General features: G+C 38.4%; 1 protein-coding gene across 2 annotated transcripts in view; it reads right to left on the bottom strand.

The window, feature by feature from the left end:
• The window catches only part of LOC100014151 (sodium/hydrogen exchanger 9B2), a 71,104-nt gene that overhangs the window by 16,700 nt on the left and 42,125 nt on the right, over positions 1–12,279 (bottom strand). For both annotated transcript variants that reach the window (XM_056803122.1, XM_007495863.3), the window contains 3 exons: positions 10,787–10,929; positions 9,912–10,039; positions 8,066–8,241 (listed from right to left, as the gene is read on the bottom strand). In XM_056803122.1, coding sequence (XP_056659100.1) covers positions 8,066–8,241; positions 9,912–10,039; positions 10,787–10,929 — 447 coding nt within the window. The remainder of the gene's footprint in view (positions 1–8,065; positions 8,242–9,911; positions 10,040–10,786; positions 10,930–12,279) is intronic.

Here is a 12,279-nt window from a genome sequence, read left to right as displayed (position 1 = left end):
AAAGAGAAAAGGAAGAAGGAAAGAAAGGAAGGAAGAAAGAATGAAAGAAAGAGAGAGAGAGAGAAGCAAGCAAATAAATTTATATTGTATGAAAATATTTATAGCAGTTTTTTTCATGGTGGTAAAGAGCTGGAAATTGAGGGAATGTCCATCAATTGGAAAATAGCTGAACAAGTTGTAATATATAATTATGATGGGATACTATTGTGTTATCAGAGGTGACAAGCAGGATGCTTTCAGAAAAATCTGGAAAGACTTATATGAACTGATGTAAAGTGAAGTGAATAGAACCACAAGACCATTGTACACTATGACAACAGTTCTGAACAATGATCAACTGTGACTGACTAAGCAGTTCTCAGTGATATAATGATCCAAGACAATTTTGAAAGACTTATGATGAAAACTGCTATCTATCTCCAGAAAAAGAACTGGTGGAATTCTGTGCAAATTGAAGCATTTTTACTTTATCTTTTTACTCTTTAAAAATCTATGTTTTCTTTCACAATATGACTAATATGGATGTTTGTTTTGGTTCAACTACACATCTATAACCTGTATCAAATTACCTGTCTTCTCAGTGAGGAGGGAGAAGAGGTAAAGAATTTGGAACTTGAAATTTAAAAAAAACAAAACAAATGTTAAAGGTTGTTTTTATATGTAATTGGAAAAAATAAAATATTTTAAAAAGAAAAAAGATGATATATTTTGTAAGAAAGGGTACAAACTTTATATGACATTCAAAAAAATCATAATTAAGGTCATCCATAAACTATGTAACTTGAAGCAATTTTCCCTCTATACAAACTCATATCTGGCTAGAGTAAGCAGATTAAATGTATAATTGAATTTTCAAATGTCCATTTAGGAATCTGATTTTTAATATTTGGCCTGACTAGGAATTTAGCAATAGAAACAACTCAGATTTTTATGAATAATAACCTTAGTAAACAATAGATTTTGTTAAGCTTAAGTAAAAAATATAGCAGTAAGGTATAGTAGAAAAAGAACTAAACAGAAAGTCAGATCCGAGTTCTAGTTCTAGTTAGTTATTGCTAGCTAGATGTATGACTTTAAGTGCATTACAATGAGATGGTTAAGATCCTTAGATGAGATTGGTTGGATTTCACTGTCTCTAAATTCTTTTTCAAAGCTGTCATTATATAAGCAGGCTTGGGAGAGACCGAGTTCTTACAAGCAAGACAAGGTGTATAAACTCTGGTGAACTGTAGTCCCATATAAACAGCACAACATTCCCCTGACTTGGATGGGAAGGACTGCATGAGAAGGAGAAGGTCAGTGGAGGAATATGGTTTTAATTTCATCAGGAAGAAAGACAATGGCACCAGGGAGAGAAAGGAAACGGGTAAGGGGTGGAGAGGGGGGAGAGGCAGAGAGATGGCTTGAGTTCTCTCCCTGTTCAAAGCCTAATTTGAAGTCTTGTGAGAAATTGGGTATATCTGAGACAGTGTGACAATGAGAGCTTTAAAATACCATGGAAGTGCTTTAACTTTTCCCCACATCTCCCTCTCTCTATGCTCAGCAAGTATGTTCCTTAAGGTTTTTCTCTTAAGTTCATCATGTCTATTTTTCATAGTAACCTAAAAGCCGCCTTGCCTCTGCTAGAAAGCTATAACCTATCTTAATTTGCTCACAATTTAAATAAGTTCTCAATGATGAACAAGGGAACTGTAAGGGAAAAAATCCAATAATGACTAGTGATTAGAAACAGGCACAGACAGATGCTCTATCCAGATTACTGGGTAATTTTCTATCACTTTGAAAGAAATCCTAGAGAGCCCTGATTTCTTATTAGTAACTTTCATAAACCCCATAAAAACAGGACTTAAACCACTATGCCTTGGCACCATACCCTTGTGTTACTGAGTAAACAAAATCATGATATAAACAGATTGATGCTTTTCTCAGAGAAAAGTAGCCTCGAGCAAGTGCATTATCCTGCGTCCATTTTCTTTGAAGAGTCTGTTACTGCGAGGGACAGAGTAAAGGCACTGACTAAGGGAAGCTCCTAGGACTAAAGTAAAAGTTGGAAAAGAGTATCAATGCCCACATTCCAAAGGTGGAAAGATGGATGCAACAGAGAATTGCTGCCCCCATTCCCCCCCCCCCCCCCCAAAGAGCCAACCTTGCCAGACAGCATCATCTGCTGGTTATAATTATAAGAACTCTCTAAGACCATTTCCAGCACTAACATCTCTTTTTTTTTTTTTAAATTCAATTTTATTTTTATTTTTTGTTCCAAAGTCCCTGCCCTTCTCCATTCTAACATAGTCCACTATTCCTAGAGGGATAGGTAGAGCTTTTGTGCTTACCCGATATGATGAATTGAAAAAAGTATCTGAGGCAACTAGATGGCTCAGTAGTTGGAGAGCTAGACTTGGAGATGGGAGGTCCTGCATTCAAATCTGAACTCAGAAACTTTCTGGTTGTGTGACCGTGGGCCAAGTCACTTAACCTCTTACCGTTCTTCTATCTTGGAACCAATACTTCATATCCATTCTATGACAAAAAGGTAAGGGTTTTATATAAAAAAGAAAGTAATATATTCCAACAAAAATGGAACTAGTGAATATAGACCGTGTAGATTAGCCATACATGGCATTTTGAAACCTTCAGAAATTTCCTACTGACTTTTTATTTCAGGCCAGATTACGTTTGCAGAGGAGCCTGGAAAAGCTCTTAGAAAAAGGGACTCATTAATTGTGATCCACACAATGGAATTGATGATGACTCAAATATTGTTTTTATTGGTTTTTCTATGGTATATTATAAAATATTTTTTATTCAATTTTCTATTGTTTTTTTGGGAAACAACAGTTACTGTGGGTCCAAGGAGGCAGGCTAATGTAGACCATATAATTTAAGGGCTATTTTGCAGGACCATAAATTTGTGTTTAAATATTTCTTTAAAAAATCATGGGGCAAGCAGAGGATAAACTGTGGGAGTAAAAACACCGCTGAAAAGCAACTGCTTGACTACAGAGTTGGAGGAGATAAGACTGAGGAGAGACTCTAAATGAACACTATAATGCAAACTCCAACAACAGGGAAATGGGGTTCGAGTCAAGAACACATGTGATAACCAGTGGAATCATGCGTCGGCTATGGGAGAGGGAAAGGCGGGGGGGGGGGGGGGGGGAGGAAAAGAAAACGATCTTTGTTTCCAGTGAATAATGTATGAAAACTACCAAATAAAATAATATTTAAAAAAAAGTAAAAAAATAAAAATAAAAAAATAAAAATAAATCATGGGGGGCAGCTGGGTAGCTCAGTGGATTGAAAGCCAGACCTAGAAATGGTAGGTCCTAAGTTCAAATCTAGCCTCAGACACTTCCCAACTGTGTGACCCGGCAAGTCACTTAACCCCATTGCCCAGTCCTTACCACCTTTCTGTCTTGGAATCAATACACAGTATTGATTCCAAGACAGAAGGTAAGGGGTTAAAAAAAATCATGTCTCCCATTTGTACTTAAACTATACACACACACACACTATGTTGCATAGTTGACTATTTGGCAGTTATGATGATCTGTGTTGGCCATTCTGCTGTAAAACAATAAATACACAGAATGCTCCCAACTCCACCCCAAAACCGCAACCTTTTTTGTAAGTGATCACTTTAACGCATTAGGCAATCTCAATCTGTCTCTCCCTCTCTCCCTCTCTCTCTCTCCCTCCCTCCCTCTCTCTCCTCTTTCTCTTACCTAACCTTACCTAACCATCCCTATCTGTCTTCTCTCTCTCTCCCTCTCTCTCTTTCTCTCTCTTACCTAACCATCCCTATCTGTCTTCTCTCTCTCTCTCTCTCTCTCTCTCTCTCTCTCTCTCTCCTCTCTCTCTCTCTCTCTCTCTCTCTCTCTCTCCTCTCTCTCTCTCTCTCTCTCTCCCTCCTCTCTCTCTTTCTCTCTCTCTCTTACCTAACCATCCCTATCTGTGTTCTCTCTCTCTCTCTCTCTCTCCTCCCTCTCTTTCTCTCTCTTACCTAACCATCCTATCTGTGTTCTCTCTCTCTCTCTCTCTCTCTCTCTCTCTCTCTCTCTCTCTCTCCTCTCGTCTCTCTCTCTCTCTCTCTCTCTCTCTCTCTCTCCCTCTCTCTCTCTCTCTCTCTTTCTCTCTTTCTCTTACCTAACTGTCCCTATCTGTCATCTCTCTCTCTCCTTCTCTCTCTCTCCCTCTCTCTCTCTCTCTCCCTCTCTCTCCCTCTTTCTTTCTCTCTCTCTCTCTTACCCTAACTGTCCCTGTCTTCTCTCTCTCTCTCTCTCTCTCTCTCTCTCTCTCTGTCTGTCTGTCTGTCTTACTCTCTCTCTCACACACACAGCTTTTGTAAAAAAAATATATGATTGGTGTCATATTCAGGTTTTTTGCTCATCAAAGACTAACATTTAATGTATTTTATAATAAAAATGCTCTAGATTATATATGGAGAAAGAAAATAAGTTGTACTAATCTCTTTCCTAATATTATTTATGGAAAGTGGGTGCTATTGTTACTCCTCATTTTACAGCTGAGTAAATTGAGGTCACTAGAAATTGAATGAATTGCCCAGGGGCACCCAATGATTCAATGTCTGAAGCCTGATTTGAACTCAGGTTTTCCTAACTCAAGGACTAACACTTTATCCTCTGAGCCATCTAGTTGCCTTAATAAAGTTCTTCTATTAGCACCAATTTACATAACCAGGTACATGTTAGGCAATCAACAGATACTATGGAATACAACTGGCAAGATTCAGCAACTGGTAGGAAATGCAGAATAGAGAAAGGGAGGGAAGAAGTAAGGACTCCTAAGGAGAGTGTGCTCTCAGTAGATATACAGAAATCTGGAGATAAGATAGATTTCAGGATAGTTTGAGATATTCAAGCAACATCTGGATGGACACATCCATTGAGAAGTTAGTAGTACAAGCCTAGAATTTAGGAGAGACATTAGGGCTGAATATTTAGATTTTGGAATCATCCATGTAGAGGAGATAATTGAGCACATGTGAGTGTATAAAATTGCCAAGGGACAGAATGTAGGGAAGAGGGACCAGGATAGCAGCTTGGAGGTTACTCACATTGAGTAGGCAAGAAAAAGGGTGGTGATTTAGTAAAGGATATTGAGAAAGAATGGTCAAACAGGCATGAGAACCAACAAACAACAGGACTATTAATGATAATATGGTTTAAAACAATTTCCCCCTACTATGTTATTTTTGAGAATCATAGAAACATGCAGGATCACAGGATTTCAGAGTTGGAAGTGGACTTCAGTGGCCATTTTCTCTAACTCCTCCTGGAAAAAGAACCTTTTCTCCGATGTTTCTAACAAAAGTATTCACCTAGATTTGCTTGAAAACATCCAAGGAGCAGTAATCTACTACCTTTCGGTTTCAATAGAGTGCTAATTGTTAGAAAGTTTTTCCTTATTTGAATTCTCAATTTGCCTCTTTGGTCACCTTGCAGAAGATACAAAGTGACACAGAGGATCAGAATAAACCATAAAGACTTTCTTTCTTTGGTTGACTCAACAGTCTCTCCAAGGAACCATATAATACAGCAGATGCATAGAACCACCCAGTGTTCTGTAGTTTTTTTAGGGAAAAAAAAATAAACTTGTACATTCTAGGGACTGAATTCCATAATTTTTTAGTGAAACATAATCCTAAAATTTGAGACCCTCTTTCCCCCCCCCCCCCCCCGCAAAGGCACTCAGTTCATTTGGAAGTCTATCTCTTCTTACCCATTTGATTTTGATGGTCCCAATTACTCATGGCAGTATTGGAAATACTATATGGTTCTATACATTCTCTCCAAAAGACTCAGTCTGTGAACTTGGAATTTTCTAAAATTCATCTTTTCTCCAGGAGCCTGAGCCAGGGACTCTCAGAAAAAGTTGTCCAAAATTCTTTGCCTTCCAGACAGACATGGTACCCAAATCATAATTGGATACCCAGATAGTATCTACCCCAGTGTCTTGGACATGGTTAATATTCATTGTGTGTTTGCTGAATAAATTAATAAGAACAGACATGCTTTAATAGAAAGTACATAGAAGACCAAGTCTAGGATCTATGAAGAAGGGGAAAAAAAGGGCAAGTAGGTGGCTCATTGGATAGAGAGTCAGGTCTAGAGATGGGAGGTCGTGGCTTCAAATCTCACTTCAGATGCTGCCTAGCTGTGTGACCCTGAGAAAGTCACTTATTCCCAATAGCCTAGTCCTTGATTCTCTTCTGCCTTGTAAATGTTACTTAATATTGATTCTAAGACAGAAGGTAAGGGTTTTAATAAAAAGTCTAGGACATGACCTTGTTTCTAGTTTCTTCTCCTGGGAACTGAATCTGCCTATTTAATCTAATTTGTACAATGAGAGGCTCCTGTGAAGATGATCTTCTAGTTCTGACATTCTGTGATTCTGTGACATTGGGAAATTTAAATAAGTGATCTCTGTTGCTTAGTGTTATAGATCAACTCCATAGCAAGGGAATGTGATTCAGACTGATGTTTTCAATGAGCTTCTACAAATTATTCTTTCAAAATTACAAATGTGAATCGTTTTTAACATGAAAAAGTATTATAAATATTGATAATGTCTTTAAGATATCTAAAAATCCCTGATAACAAAAAATGTACTAGAAATGTGATTTCATTGCTCTATCAGTGAGAAACCTCCTCCACTAATATAGACTGGTACCTGATCTGCAACTTAAAGAGTATTAAGAGAATCATATGAAGTCATTAGGAAATTAAATGCCTTACTCAGACTTGCAGAGATGATATGTAAGAAAGGCAAGATATGAATCAAGGTTTACCTAAATTTCAAGCAAGTGTGCTCTGTCTCTGTCTTTTTTTTCTCTCTCTTTGCTCAAATCTGGCTTCAGATACTTACTAGCTGTGTGGCCTTGCACAAGTCACTTAACTGTGACTCAGTTCCTCGTGTGTAAAATGAACTAGAGAAGGAAATAACAAACCATTCTAATATCCTTGCCAAGAAAACCCCAAATGAAAGTCATGAAGAGTTGGACATGACTGAAATAAATAAACAAACACCTCTGTCTCTGTCTCCATCCATTGGCAAGTCCACCTATATAGCTCTTAACCTCTTTACATAGGACTCGGCTCAGAGAGGCTCTCCTCCACGAGGGCAGGTAAGCGGGCAGGAGACTGCCTTGGCATATGAGGGGAAGGACTAGAGCCAGAAACTTGTCAGCACGCAGAGCCACAGGCCCAATGATCCGTGCGAATTTGAACCTCTGAAATCAAACAGTGTGGAGAGGTACAAGGAAACGAGGCTTGCCCATTAGTGAATTGGGCAGCAATTAGCAGTCCCAGGAAAGTAGTCCATAATGCGAACTATGGAATCAAAGCCTGGGAATTGGACTGTGAAACCTCCGCTGACGGGCTTCGCTCCTCTCCTTGGCGGGCACAGCCACCTTGGACGGCAGAGGCGCGGCAGGAACCACGCCTCTTCTTTGCGCTCAGGGAGCCACCGGGCTAACGAGGTTGCTGATGATTAAATCATAAAAGACACTATGAAATGGTGCGGTTTGCTAGGTTCTCGAACCTTGGCATGGTCTGGGGTTTCACTTCGATGAGCGGGCGGCTAGAATCACGAAAGTGAAATCAGTCACGGATTGTTGTCTTGAGCCGATTTCCCCCTTTTACAGAGTAGTTAGGATCCCAAGGAGACTAAAGTGAAGAGAAAGTTCCAACTCGTTGTAGACCCCTGTTTTAAGATAGTTCGGTAATTAATACACTGGACGGGCTCGCCTTCCTTTTTAAGTAATAGATTCTAGCCCAGTTCCTTCCTGCTCATCGTATAGGAGTTGTTACTCACTCTGGGGAAAGTAACGACGAATACAGTTAACTTAAATGAAGTCTTTTAACAGTGGACAGAAAAAATAGACAAGATGGCTTCTGGTCTGTTCTAGCACCATCATTTTGGAAACTCAGATTTTGATTTAGTCAAATCAAAGATAAAAGAAACAATCAATGAATGAGTTATCTTGTAACAATTTTTCTATATTTCAAGAGCCAAAGAATACTATGAGTTATTAAGTACTTACCTGTAGGGAAGGCTATGCCTAAACATATATTGAGGCCAGTGAGGGCTATAATATCCTCAAAGCTACAAGCAGCCATGAGCAAAGTTGGGACACCTTTTTTGACACCATGGCCTTGTTCTTGAAAGGCAATCATTGTGGGCACCAGAACCGCTGGGGAGACAGCACCTAGGGCAAAACTAAACAGGCAGAATTGCAAGTCTTCATTAAAATATTATATTATGGTTTCGAAAGGAAAAAATAAAATCTTCAGGGACAAAGCCTCCATGTCTATAGAGGTCAAAATAATTCCTACTTCAGTCATCTAAAGCTAAGAAAAAATCCCTCAGTAGAAATAAAATCACTATCATAAAACCTAGAGACTTTAGTAATAATAATAACAATAATATAATAGTATTTGCTGTTGATGTTCAGTTGTTTTTCAGTCATGTCCAACTCTTGGGGTTTTCTTGACAGAGCTATCAGAGTGACTGCCATTTCCTTCTTCAGTTCATTTTACAAATGAAGAAACTGAGGCAAATAAAGGCCAAGCAATGATCTGAACTCAGGAAGATGATTCTTCTTGATTCCAAGCCCAGTGCTCTGTCCATTGTGCCACCTAGCTGTCCCATTAGTAGTATAATAATAATAATAATGTAAAGAAGAATATCATTTACACAGTACTTTAAGGTTTGCAAAGAGCTTTGCACATGTTGATTCATTTGACCCTGGAAGTAGGTCATATTATTATCCCCATTGATGAAGAAGAAGAGAAAACTGAGACAGATTATGTGACTTACCCAAAGTCACACAGCTTAATAGATGTGTGACACTCAGTGTCTAAGGCAAAGTTTGAATTCAGGAATTCATCTAAGAAATATCTGATTCACACCCAGAAAAATGATTATAAAGTGAGGCATCAATGAATGAGCAGTAATAGTGGAGCAGGAAAGGAAGAAATGACAAAATCATAAAATTAGAGCAGACAACGATAAATACTGTATTATCTTTTGTGCTTTTATTGTGATGAGATTTGGCTTATCTTTCCCAACATCTCCAGGTTTCATCAAAGTGCATATTCTCTCCAGACAACCCACATAATCCTTCTCATTCTGTCTGATGCATGTCCTCCCATAAATCTTCCAACGAAGACCCATCAAATTTTGGCATGTATTAGAGACTAAAAGTAGGATTTCTGAATTAGTTGGGGTTTTTTTAACCATCTGAGAACTTTTTTTCAATATAATTGGTTTCTTTGTGATCCTATGTATTTCATTTTATGCATTTAAAATATTGTTTTAGGGAGTGGTCCATAAGCTTTACAAGACTATTCTATTATACAAGTAAAGAACACTGTTTTACATAATAATCAGAAAATAACACACTTTAAATTCTGCATATTTGGGTAGATTTTACCTCTACAATCTATATCTTTTGCTATGTTTCAAAGGCAACTAGATGATGTGCAGTGAAGAGGCACTAGGCTTATAGTCAGGAAGATATGAGTTCAAATCCAGCTTCAGATAGTTCCTAACTGTGTAATTATGGGCAAGTCATTTAACCAACTGGTTTGTCTCAGTTTCCTCATCTGTAAAATGGTGGTAATAATAGTACCTTCCTCGCAGAGTTGTTGTGAGGATCAAATGAAATAATATTTGTAAAGTGCTTGGCATAGTGACTGGTATACAGCAAGTTATCATATAAATATTAGTTGTTTATTATTATTGTTATTATAAAATGCTAGGAAATATACTTTTGACTCAAATGGAAAGAACATTCTACAAAATCCTATAGAGCCAAAGCTCTTTAAATACCAGTTATTATTTTTTTTCATAATGTCTCTGCCTATTTTTGCAAAAAAAGAAATTACCCAACGATAAGTCCCCATTTCCATGGTAAATTCATTAAGTAATGGGCAAGAGCCGCAGATGAACCTGCCTCCACAAGGCAGGGGATCAAGGCTAATCGTGGCCACACAAAGATGTTCTCTTTCAGGTCCTGAAATAGAAAATGATACATTTAATTAATCCCGAGGCAAAATTAGCTTAAAGGTTGGGTTCTGGGATTTTTTTTTTGGCTCCTTAATATCTCACTTTATAGCTAAATTTGTTTTTGTTTTGTTCTGAGAAGTAAGAAGATCTGGATGCCTGGAGGGGACTCTGGCCAAATAATTAGGACTAGCTTTATTTTTCAGTGTAGGGATACAGACAAGTCTTGAGGTATTCTCCCTACCTCCACAAGAGGCAGAGTTTTCCAGGGGTACCATAGATGGTTTGAGCTCAGCAGCTTACTGACATGGCCAAGAGAACACAGCTGACCTGACCTCTGATTCTATGGACACATCATTGCAGAGAAGGGGCACAGAGAATGCAGGAAGGTACCATAAACGGGGAAAATTTTAGTAAAATAGAGTCCCAGACTTTTACCCTAGTTTGTCTCATATTAAAGCTAAGCCTAATTGAAATACTGCCATTCAAAGAGAAGTTACATCTACTTTACAAAACACTTGGAAGGGCAGCTAGGTGGCTCAGTGGATAAAGAATCAGGCCTAGAGGGAAGTCATGGGTTCAAATTTGACCTCAGGTACTCCCTAGTGTAACTCTTAGCAACTCACTTAACCTCCATTGCTTAGCCCTTACTGCTCTAACAGAGAACATAAGGGTTTAAGAAAAACATGTTCTGATATTTCATTCTTACGAACAAAAGTCCTACACATTGATTAGGAATTGTGTTCTTCAACCCTACCTTTGATTCAAGTCCCAGCCCACTTCGAACCAAAATAATAGAAAGGGCTATATTTCTCAGAATTTTGGACCATGTTTCCTTGATGTGGACCATGTCTTGGACGACTGGGGCATTTCTAATGGCAAACCCAGCAATCAGCATCCCTTGAAAAACAAAAACAATCAAGTGTTTCTTAGATGAGTTAGCTAGCTTTCTTCTCTCTCTCTCTCTCTCTCTCTCTCTCTCTCTCTCTCTCTCTCTCCCCCATTTCTCTCTCCCCCTCCTTCCCTCTTTTTCCTTCCTTCCTTCCTTCCTTCCTTCCTTCCTTCCTTCCTTCCTTCCTTCCTTCCTTCCTTCCTTCCTTCCTTCCTTCCTTCCTTCCTTCCTTCCTTCCTTCTTTTCCTCCCACCCTACCTCTTTTCCTCCCTCCTTCCTTCTTTCTCTCCCTCCCTCCCTCCCTCCCTCTCTCCCTTCCTTCCTTCCTTCCTTCCTTCCTTCCTTCCTTCCTTCCTTCCTTCCTTCCTTCCTTCCTTCCTTCCTTCCTTCCTTCCTTCCTTCCTTCCTTCCTCTCTTTCTTTTTTCTTTCTCTTTTCCTTTCCTTCTCTCTCTCTCTTAATTTTTTTGTTTGTTACATTAAAAATTCCCTCCTTCCCCTCCCCCAGTAGAGAAGACCTTCATTTGACAAAAAGATATATGTGTATATAAAATGACATCTTGTTTGTTTCTGTTTATCAGTTCTTTTTTTCTGGAGGTGGGCATAAACAAGTCAGTCTTCAAAGAATATTTCTGTTGCTCATTTAACTTCATATTTTCATAATTAAAAAAGAAAATGATAATAATAAAATCATATGCCAAAACTGATGACTTAGTTTTCTAATAAAGTTGAGGACATTTTTAATTATTACAGGCATTTGATGATTTGAGCATGGAAGAGAATACTACCAATATCCAATAGTCCCTTTTTTTTTGTTTGTTTGATTCAGTGCCTAATCCATATGAACTTTCAATGCTATTAAACACTTAAAAAAAACCAAAACATTAGTAGGGGTAAATATGTGACTCAGTAAAGAGCCAAGCCTGAAGGTGGAAGGTCCTAGATTCATATATGGCCTCAGACACTTCCTGTGTGACCCTGGGCAAGTCACTTGACCCTAATTGCCTGGCCTTCATCACTCCCCTGCCTTGGACCTGATGTCTTGTATCAATTCTAAATCAGCAGGTAAGCATTTTTCAAAAAAGGCATTGCAATACAGTTTGTGGAGCTGATATGAGAAAAAAAGAAAATTAGCAGAATTTTCATTTAGAAAAGTTACAAAATTTCAGAATTGGAAGCAACCTCAGGAACCATCTAGTCTAATTGTACCCCAAAGTAATTACCCACTATAGTGTACCCACAAGTAGTCACCAGGCTCTGACTTGGAAACCTTCAAAGAAAGGCAATCCTCTAGTTCCCAAAGAAGTCAATTCTTATACATAATTTTTGTATAGCTCCAATGATTAGAAAATGCTTCCTT

Source organism: Monodelphis domestica, chromosome 6 (genome assembly GCF_027887165.1).
Source record: "Monodelphis domestica isolate mMonDom1 chromosome 6, mMonDom1.pri, whole genome shotgun sequence".
Classification (NCBI taxonomy): domain Eukaryota; kingdom Metazoa; phylum Chordata; class Mammalia; order Didelphimorphia; family Didelphidae; genus Monodelphis; species Monodelphis domestica.
The sequence above is the reverse complement of the archived record's forward strand: the minus strand, read 5'-3'. Positions and strand labels throughout refer to the sequence as shown.